The sequence below is a fragment of the Python bivittatus genome, unplaced genomic scaffold (genome assembly GCF_059951505.1).
Source record: "Python bivittatus isolate LINGU-HERP-01145 unplaced genomic scaffold, Pbiv_v1 ctg000480_np1212, whole genome shotgun sequence".
Lineage (NCBI taxonomy): Eukaryota > Metazoa > Chordata > Lepidosauria > Squamata > Pythonidae > Python > Python bivittatus.
The window spans coordinates 74,768,808-74,779,234 of record NW_028277075.1 but is presented as its reverse complement, the minus strand read 5'-3'; the positions used below and the strand labels follow the sequence as shown (position 1 = coordinate 74,779,234).

At 49.9% G+C, this 10,427-nt stretch overlaps 1 protein-coding gene across 6 annotated transcripts in view; it reads left to right on the top strand.

Moving 5' to 3' along the window:
* The first annotated feature begins 241 nt into the window (after window positions 1-241).
* ASIC4 (acid sensing ion channel subunit family member 4) overlaps window positions 242-10,427 on the top strand; it is a 91,664-nt gene continuing 81,478 nt past the window's right edge. For 4 of the 6 annotated variants that reach the window (XR_015797159.1, XM_088146335.1, XM_007434839.3 and 1 more), the window contains exon 1: window positions 3,229-4,713. Coding sequence is in view for 5 of the 6 variants with exons in the window: in XM_088146335.1 (XP_088002461.1) it covers window positions 4,138-4,713 (576 nt within the window). In the remaining variant the exon portion in view is untranslated. Of the gene's footprint in view, window positions 4,714-10,427 lie in introns of all 6 variants that reach the window. The other 2 variants (XM_088146338.1, XM_088146336.1) reach the window with 2 other exon arrangements.

The window sequence follows — 10,427 nt, the reverse complement described above, 5'->3', positions numbered from 1 at the left end:
TCAAGTAGATTAAAATTAATGATAGTCCAGATTTTATTTCTTCTAAACATGTGGCTGGGCATGCAGCTGGCAGGGTCTGAATTGGGATAGAGGACCTAGTAAGTGGGGGTGGTGCCAGATCCAAGGTGGCGCAGTGCCCAGAGCCACAGCTCAGAAAGCTCCCTGCTGGCTCTCCCTAGTGCTGCCACTGGCCAGTGCCTTGAAGAGGGAGGGATGTTTCCCTGAGTCAGCACAAGGGGTCTTTCAGGGGCTAAGGGGGACATGATTTTAGTCAGGTTTAACAGCTATGTAGATGAAATGTGTATCTTTGACTACCAATAAGTCTCTTCACTGACTGTTTTCTTGCCTGCTCTGTCACTCTTTTATCCCAAGTTTCCTCAGCTTGTGCCTCCAGATGTGCTGGAACTCCAGAATTCCAAACCAGCATGGCTGGAAATTCTGAGTGTTGTAGTCCCAATATTTCTGGAACTGCTAGGTTGAACAAGCCTGCCTGTCTGGGAACTCTGGGAAAAGGGAAATCACAGTTGATGGCAGGCGGGGCACATTTATGGCTTTCAAGCAGATTCTGTAATGCTTTTGTTACTGGAGAGGCCTCTGTTGCTGTGCTCTGAAGGTTTCATCTGTGTGCTAACAGATCCAGGGCTGCTTCATCTGTATCTTATACATCCATGCCTGGTTTTAGGTATCCTCGTAAATGTAACATGTATATTATACAGATACAATATGTTCATGAGGGAGCTAATGTCAACTGCAGCTTTCTGTAACGTGTCGTCTTTCTGGATTGTGCAGAATGTGTGAAGTGATTCTTGGTCCTACAGCAGCATTTGCTCAGTCTCCATGCAACTCTGAAACTGCTAGCACAAGTAGAAGTCTACTCCAAACTGCGTCTCTCAGCCCCCAAACTTCTTGCATTGTCTTTGTGTATATTACTTTGTTTAGTGTCTTAATTGTACCTTAAGGATATTTTGCTTGAAAAGATAGTGGGGAAGTCTTTAAAAAGAAGAGATGATGGAGATGGAAATGGAAATGGAAATGGTCTTTTATGAGTTCCCTAACTCAGTGAGATGTTCAGAAAGAACTGTCAACTGATAGATCAAAAAGATTGATGTGAGATTGAAGGAAGCCCTGAGAACATGATTTAATTGGTTTAATATGGTTTGAGTACTAAAGTTCAGTGGAACTCTGGAGATGGGCCTTGGTATTGTAATCAGCTGTAGTCAAGCTTCAAACACTTTTGCCACCCCCAAAATTGGCAAATTGATGAATATTGGGAGGCAATTTCCTGCTGATTGTGGTGGCAATCCAAAGAAATAAAATGATCAGTTTTTCAATAAGTTTAGTGTATCTAAAGTTGTAAATACATTTTGAAGGAAAAAAAGTAGACTCGCCCACTTGCCTGACCTGATCACCCTACCACCTGCAGCCTCCAGCCACCAAAAATAATTGGGAAAAAGGTGCACTTTTCCAGCTATCAGAATGTTGCTACCCCTAGTGTGAATACCAAGGTCAGCCTGTTGTGTAGTATATATAACTTAGATTAAGCTAAGATTCCTAGGTCAGTAGCCAGCATTCAGAGATTAAAGCACCAATTGCTATTATACTAGACTGTGATAATCTGGAGTCAAGAACAGTTGACATCTAAGAGTCATGCTGAGAGCCCTTGTATCCCAAAGACCTAGAAAGACGGCACACAGTTTCAAAAAGATGCTGAACTGCTTTCAGCCCCAACCACTTGGTCTGCCGCTACCAGTATTTCAGTGTACGACTTTCGCACTGTGCACTGTGGCGAGACCAAGCAGGCATGTGGTGCCTTCTGAAGAAGGCACTGAAACGTCTGGAGCCCCTTCCTATTGTTCGGCCTCCACAGTCCTTAACGCTGATCGTCCCCGTCCGGTCCGCCTCATCGGAGCAGCTCCATCCCGCCTCCCGATTTTCTGCCCCTTCCACCTCCACCCCTTTCCCGCTGGGACAGAGCCATCTCGGCCTTGGGCATCGATTAGCGCTTCCTGTCCAGAAGGGACTTCTCCTTCCATCTTAACCCGCGGCGACGTGTATCCATTCCGTGCAAGACGATCTCGGGGCTCGAAGGCAGGCGGACGAGCTCCTCGGCCGTATCTCGGGTTGGCGTTGGGCCTTGCCTGCCGCCTAGGGAAGCTCGCGGTGACGGGCAAAACCACCCGGGGGAGAAGGAGTTTCGGACTCTGGTCGTGGGAACGTGGGCGCGGCGGCGGCGGCGGCGGCGGCAGGATATCTCCTGCCGAAGGGCCGGATTCTCAGTATGTGCCGGCGAAAACCCCGCCAGTGCCCCAAACGGAGGGTCGGGCGGGCGCAGAACCTCTCCCGGGAGGGAGCATCGGTCAGTGGCCTTGCGCGCCGAAGCCTTCAGTAGCCAAGCCTGGAATCTCCGTGCCGGAGCGCCCCGAGGCCGCGATCGGGAGAGCGGCTGGCCAAGCGGAGCGCTCTGGGCTCGGCTCGCCGGCGCCTGGGTTCTGAAGACGCTCGCTTCGTAGAGCCGAACCCGGCGACCGCGTGTGGCCTGGCCCGACTGCCTCTGGAGCAAGGCGGGCGTCGCCTTCGTAGAACTTCGGGCCAGCCGGGGCAGCCCTGCCTGCGGCCGCCGCCCGCCTCCTCGCAACACCTGCTGGGCGTAGTTGGCGAGTCTGCATTTCCTGCCGGCGCTCTCCTCCGCCTCGGCACTGCCCGGCTCTCCCACCCCGCCCCCCAGGCGTCCTCTGTGCATCACGCGGGCCGGAGCGCTCCGAGCCCTGGTCCCGCGCCAGCTGCAGCTGCTGGTGGGCTTCCCCTGCCCGGATTTCACTTGTCAGGCAGGCCGGGGAGGAGGAACACACATCCGTTTGGAAAAGCAATTAAAGTGCCTCCGAAGCAAACGGAGGCAAGAGAACCAGTGATGCGGGAAAGGAGGTTGTGCTGCAGGCTGGGTCTGGGCAGTGCCGCGGTCCCGGCTGCGCGGCGTTCATTTTCCGCGGACAGCGCTCACCTCCTTCCCCTCACACGCCCGCCCGCTCGCGCCTGCCCTAATCCCCAGCAGCTGCGCTCCCTCCCGCCGATCAATAAGCCTTTCACTTTTTGCCTCTTGTTTGTTCCGTGGGGAGCGGGATCAATAGGAGGAGGGGGCGTCTCCTCCTCGCTTCCGCTCTCCTCCTTCGGCCGCTCCTTCTCCAATTAGACAGTTCTCGAGCCTGCGGGTGGGGTGGGGGTGTAGTATGTGGCGCCGCTGTTCATTGGACCCGGTACCAGCCGACGACACGCGAGGAGCTCGTTCCTGCCCCTCTCTGTCCCTCTCAACTTTTCCTCTCTTCTTCCTCGTCGTTGGCAAGGAGGCGTTGGAAGGTCCACGGAGATGGAAGGTAGGAATTAGCAGGGCAGCTGCTTTGGGCACCTGAAGGGACTCCCCCGGAGGAAGTGGGTGTCAGGCACGGAGCGAGAGCCAGGGAGTCTGTCTGAGAAGCTCCCGCAGCCGACAGCAACAGCAGCAGCCGCCGCCGCCGCCGCAGCCTCAATCTCTGGCTCCCTTCCCTCCTTTCCTTGGCATAGACTTTGCCAGCTTGCGAGTGATTCAAACAAGTGGCTCTAGCATCACTTTGGAGTGGTGGCTCTGGCAAACCAAGCTCCGCTTCCAAGCTCTGGCTTTCCCGTTACTGCTCACTATCTTCCACTAGCTCTCCCCCCCACCCACACCCTGCTTTAAAAAAAAAAAAAATTGAGGATGAAATAATGTTGACATGCCTTGAATTATTAAGTATCCCCTGGATTTTATTAGCACATGATGCCTAAATGCTGCCTGTATCTGGTGGGGTCTTAACCGGGCGTGCAGAGGAGCGGCACACACAGCGGCACAGGGAGCGGCGGGCAGCTCTGACAGCTGGGCTTGTGCAGATAAGCAAACGGAAGCACCAGAAGATCACTAGTGAGACAAGAGGCAAGCTGCGTTCGGGAGCTTCTGAGAGACTGGGGCCCGATTCCCCAGTCCTCCTCCTCCTCCTCCTCCCTGGTTGGGTTTACTAATTTAGGGGCGTCCTGCAGCAGCCAGGGGTGAGCGGCCGGTGCGGGGCACCCCAGGCTTCCACTGCCTCCCCTCACTGGGGGGGTAGCGTGCTGCCTGGTGCCTCGGCACAGATGCCGATTGAGATTGTCTGCAAAATCAAATTTGCAGAGGAGGATGAGAAGCAGGCGGCGAAAGAGGAAGGGGACAAGGAGAGCTTGCTAGAGGAACCTAGCCGGCCACACCATCGTGACCTGGCCGCCTTTGCTGGCACCAGCACCCTGCACGGCCTGGCCCACATTTGCCGCTCAGGGCAGCTGGGGGTCCGACAGGCCCTCTGGGCACTTGCATTTGTGGCCTCTTTGGCCTTTTTCCTGTATCAGGCAGCCCGGTCAGCACTCTTCTACCTGGAGCATCCGCATGTCACCACCCTGGACGAGGAGGCTACCCAAAAGATGGTCTTCCCAGCCGTCACCATTTGCAACATCAACCGCTTCCGTCATTCGGCACTTACAGATGCCGATATCTTCCACCTAGCCAACATGACTGGATTGCCACCCAAGGACCGTGATGGACACAAGGCCTCTGACCTGCTCTATCCTGACCCAGACATGGCCGACATTGTCAACCGCACTGGGCATCAACTCGATGACATGCTGAAGAACTGCAGCTTCAGCGGTGAGAATTGCTCTGCGGAAAACTTCACAGTGGTGAGTATCTGCTCTGCCTTCCCCATGTTCTTCTTGTGCTCTTTTGGAATTAATGTATTGTCAGTGCCCAAGTTTATGCCAGGGCTGAGGTTGCACCTTAAGTATCAGTCTGACAAAGAAGAGTGGATGTGGTGCGTGTGCTGCCCAAGCATCTGGGAACATGGGACAGTGGATGAAATGTGTACGGGGTAATACACAAGAGGAAAGAAGGATGACACAGGCATAAGCAGGCTGAACATCCTGGATAACTCTTACTTCATTTGAGTAGACAGCCACTGAGCATGAAGAGTGGGGCAGGGAGCAGGAGCTGATGAACTTGTAAGTTAGGAGAGGAAGGCCATAAGGTCCCAGATACTTAAAGAAGATAGGAGATGCCCAGATGGATCCTGCATACACTTAGGGATTCCTACATTTTTCCAGTGGGCTGCTGCTTAAGTGCTTTCCCCAGCTTCAAGCAAGCTGTACTCCCAGTTCAGTGCCCATTGTAGAACTACCATTGTCCCAGCGAAGGTGGCATGGCAGTCATCTTGGCACATTCTGGCATGGTACTGACTGCACTATCAAGAGAAGCTTCCTGCTGGGTGGAATGAGCCAGTCCTGTGCTTGCTTGATATTGGGTCTGAAAATCACAAACCCCTGCTGTGGTTTGGGGAAATAAATGTGCTGAGCGGGCGGAATACCTGATGGGACCCTTTTCAGACCATAATGACTCTGGAAATGAGCTGCTTCTCTCCTGCGGATATGGGAGGCTGTTTCGCCTTCTGATCACTGTGTGTGTGTGTGGGGGGGGGGGGAGGATGTTAAAAGGAGGAGTGTGCAGAACAAGAAGAAATGTAAATGGGGAAATGGGGAGAAAATGACCCACACATATGCATAATAAACACACATGATAGGTGGGTCAAAGATCAGCTTCTAGGCTCCTGCTGCTGTTGTCTTCTGGTCCCGAGTCCCTGCTACGAAAGTGCATGTCAGACTTGGCAGAGGAATACAAGGCAGGGAATCCAGGAGCTGGCCAAAGACGGATGACAACTTTGCCCCACAGCTGGCAATGGTTGTCTAAAGTGCTTGGCTGCATGGGCTCCATGTAAGTTGTATTAGAACCCCAGGCTGGAGTGGGGAACAACAGGCAACATTAAGTATGAAGTCTACTCTGTAGATGCATCAACCAGCCATCAAAATACTAAGCTGAAATTCCACAAACTATATACGTTAGTCAGATTAAGCTCTGCTGTCTGGCAACCTGCTCAGACCACCACAATGCCATTCCTAAGGCTTCAAAGGACCAAATTACATTTGCATCTGGATCTCCTGATTTTTTTTTAATGGCTGTTGTTCTTGAAATGCTACCACAGAGTCTGCCAATTTCTTCAGAACAGCAGTGAGAGAGGAGCGCCAAGAGGGTGTTTAACGCTCCTCTGTTCTGTTTTCCTGGTCTAGATCTGCCCCTCAATCCAACTGTTGTTGGCCCCACATAGGAAATACTCAGGCATGCATGTTCCCTCTATGGGGCCGACAGTCAACCAGGAAGAGTTTTATTCTTTTTGTCTTTCTTTGATGCAATGGAAAGAATTAAGTCCCTCCTCCTTTCCCAAGCACTGGTCCAAAGAAATTGGCAGTTCCTAACACTGCATTTCATTAAAACGCCATCAATCAATGAAACAAACAAAACTATTATTAGGAAATCTAGTCATGATTCTCCTAGGTAAGGTGTCCTTTGGCCCTGAGATTTAGATTTCTGATTCAGTACTAATGTCTGCTCTTATGCAGTAGAAGACTGTAGGCAGTCTTGGGGGCACTGCATGTTGTGGGATTGAGCTGTTCATGGATGGGGATGTCCCATCCGTGGACCTCCTGTGCCAAAGACAGGGCTTTTATGAGTAGCTTCAGGAGGACAGCTAGGACAGCTATGGGGGCAAGAGGTTCCCTTTACTTTGTTGGCCATTCTAGCAGGAGTACTGATTTCTGCTCTTGGTCATCTGGGGGGCTACGTGTAGAAATGGACAGAGGTAAGGCATGGGGAAGGTGAGTAACTGAGCATGTATCTAGTTGCAAGGTCCAGAAAGGTCACTGAAGGGGCTAGCCTGGGTCCAGTTTCCCTTTGGAAAAAGCGCAGCTGCTGCTGCTTCTGCTACTTCCCATTGCTGTGACCACTTTGCTGCTAAGCTGACTGCTGCTCCAGTCCTTGCATCTCATGATGAATCCCCTTTAAAGAACCTGTAAGTAAGAGCTGCGCTTGGTAAATGATCTCCCTCTATTTAGCGTCACAAATTCACATTCTTTATGGGATGGCAAATTAAAGAGCCGCTGGGAAGATTCCCCAGCGTAAGCATCTTGTGTGCAGTAAAGCCCAGCCGGCGTAGTAAATCTTAGCGGGCTGTTGCCCGCTGCTGAGCCCCACTGGCCGCCTGTTCCCTTAGATGTATGGCGGATGTATAGCAACGGAAGGGAGACCTCGCCACTACCCCGCACCTCTTCTTCCCTGGTGATGTTGTGAATGCATCTGTGTGCGAACCCAGTGGCTTAGACTCCTTGACTGTGTTGAGCAGAGTCGTTCCTCCTGCAAGCGCGTACACACACACACGCACACACACACACACCACTGCTGCTTGGTCTGTGCCGGGAAAATCAATTGGTTCTTTGTACTCTGCTGGACAGGAGATTCCCTGGCAGCCGTGGACTAGCTGAGGGAAGTGCTGGTGTGTTCTGCTTTGGTCTCATCCTGTCCCAGTCCCCATACAGCAGCAAGGATCACAGGCGAGAAGGCAAACATTTGAGCCATGAGCCCCTTCAGTATCGGTTTGGAACGCTTTCCAGCCAGCCGCTTTGGTTGTTATGGTTTGTACGCTCAGTTTTCTAACCTTGATTTCTTGCCCCTGGAAGCATCCATATTATGAGTGGAGCTGAACTTCATCTTATTCATTTTCTTAAATAGACGCATCCCCCCACTCAATGACCATCTTATTTACAGGACAGGCAGTCTGCTCCCCGTTGGTGCTAGATTTTGCATTTTGAGCCATTTCTCCTCTGTGGAATGCTGGGGTACAAAGTGTCTCACAGATACAAGGTGGAGAGGCTATCAAGGCAGAGCACAAGGAAGTGATAAAGGGGCAAGTGCAAATGAAGTTTTATGGAGACGGGCTGGAGGAAATAAGCTCAGCCACACCAAGTGTGCACACTCAAAAGAACAATTACCCAGCTGGCATCTGCTCTGCAGGGATTCCACTTCTAGCACTTGGAGGGGAAGCTAATGTGTTTCTAAAAAATTGGAGTCAATGTCAAAGGTTCTTTGGCAAGGACAACTGTTTTCTTTGTAGATTTCACGCCACTAGTCTTACCTCCCTCTCTGGAAGGGATTGTGAGGTGCAGTAGATCGCCACCTTCCCCTTCACATCCTGTTTCTTTAACCTTGGTATTTGAAGGCAACTGTTCCGGGGGGGGGGGGGGGTACAGTAACTGGGATATGTGACATCTAGTCACAAAGGGAATGGAAGTAGGGAATATGCTGGAGCTATTTCATCAATTTAATTCCGCAAGGCAGGCTTGCATGGCGTCCAAAGGGTTGGATGAGAACATGAATTGAACAACAAGGAGGGGTGCAATTATGACCAAGGAAAGCCATCAGTTAAAGAACTGCGCTCTCCAGAATTTCAAAAGAAGTTGATGGTGATGGTGCTTGATGCAGGAACTCTCTTTGCTTGGGTTTCCTTAAGCGGCCTCTTGATTGAGGCTTGAAGACGGAGAAGGTGGATCAGGGTCAGAGAGGATGTAGGCAGATATTGATACTGAGGCATCTCATGTGGAACAGCAAGCATCACTGCTGGCACATTTTAGGCTCAAAGCACCAAATAAACCAACCACAATAGCAACACCCAAACACACACACATCTCTGTTTCTCCCCCCGCGCCCTCCCCCCAACTGCTGCTGTTCAGCCTGGCGTTGCTGCCTCATTCCCCAGCTGTATAATCAGCGGCACCCCATCTTGGTGCTGGGGCTGGCGATGACCTTTCTTCCACAATTGTACTTAATAAATGTCACATTTTCCAGCCTATTTTTACTCCGGGTAAATGAGTTTCCTGTTCTGCCTCCCCCTCCATCTGCTGTCTCCTGCTTGCCCATTTGTGCAGCTCCTTGGCCACCACTGTTTGAAGGCAGCACTGCAATCCATTTCCCTAACCCCAGCCTGCATAATGGAAGAAAACGTGAGAAAAGGAGCCTGTAGGCAATCCAGCCAGTGTGGATGGATAGCTGGGAGAAACGGACAGATTGATTCCTTCAAGCCAGAAGAGGAGACAGATTGCCTAGAGGAAACCACCTCAAAGAATATTAGGTCAGGCAGAGGCAACTTCAGTTTCACGTGGCCCATGGCCTGTATTTCTACCAAAGTGGTTTCAGGGGAACCTGTTGCTCTCCTCTTATATTTGGAAGTCCCACAAAGGGAGGAAATGGAAGCGGGAACAGGCTGTGTTATGGCAGCCCATCTCTCTTGCATGAATTCTGTCCTTTTCACCATTCTATAATCTCTTTCATATAATATAATCACAGATTTTTGTCCAGTCCTTTGATTGTTTCAGGAGTTTGCATTGCTACATTTTGCTTTGCCACATTTGGTTCATTGTCTCTTCTTCCTAGATTTTTTTTTGGGGGGGGGCTTATTTTGTTAACCCACACCAGCAAAGGCTGATGTTGATATCACTTATACTCATCTCTCTGTGTCCCATCAAGGTTTGCTTTTTCATTTCATATTTATTTCTCCATTTTTCCTAGGAACTCAGGGCAGCATACATGGTTTTCTCTCTCCTGCATCCCATTTTACTCACACAATTATCTTTTGTGGTAGGTTAGCTTTTTAAAATTTTCTTTACTTAACACTTTTATATACCACTTCCTGTTAAAAATCTAGAAGTGGCTTACAAGATTGAAAGCATCTGATTGGACCAAGTTCATGTCTCCATCCTAGGTTCGTAGTGACATATTCCAGAAGATGACTGGTGCTCTTGCAGCAAAAATGGCAAGGTGCTGCATGTCACTTTATAGGTGTACTATATTTATTGCAGCATCAACCCCACTTCATCAGATGTACAGCATGAATTCGTCCATCCTTTTGATGGAGGCCTCCGAAGCACCAAAAAAATAAAAAAACCCGTATGCCACAATAAATTGTTAGCATACCATGGATATTGTTTGTGTCCATCCTGGGACAATTACATGAGATCTAATTGCAATTAAGACCTACAATTTATTCATTGATTAATATGATTGCATAGCGATACTGTTAACTATTCTAACATATTCAGTGTTCTGTATTTAAAGTAGAAAGATAGAAATGTATCTTCCCTCTTCCTTCTCCCACCCTTTAAACAATAATGTTTTGAACTCCCTAGAGTTTTCTGCTGTGTATCACATCTGCTTGCATTCATTCACATTTGCATGTGTGTACCACTGGTTATTCAAGCCTGATAATTCTCATTCTCAAATTGGTTCCTTGATTGGAACTCAGTCATAGAGTGATATGAAGTAATATAAACCTTCTCTGTGTTTCAGTTACTCTACGGTAGTTTCATTCACACAACCAAACCTTCTTTGGCTGTATGATCAGCAAGTAATGTTCCCACACAAGTAAGCTTTTCTTTTGGCATAAGAGGCAAGGATACATATGGCTTATGCTTTCTTTATGTTTCCTCCCTTCCCTGCAATTCTTGCCCCGTTCTTGTTT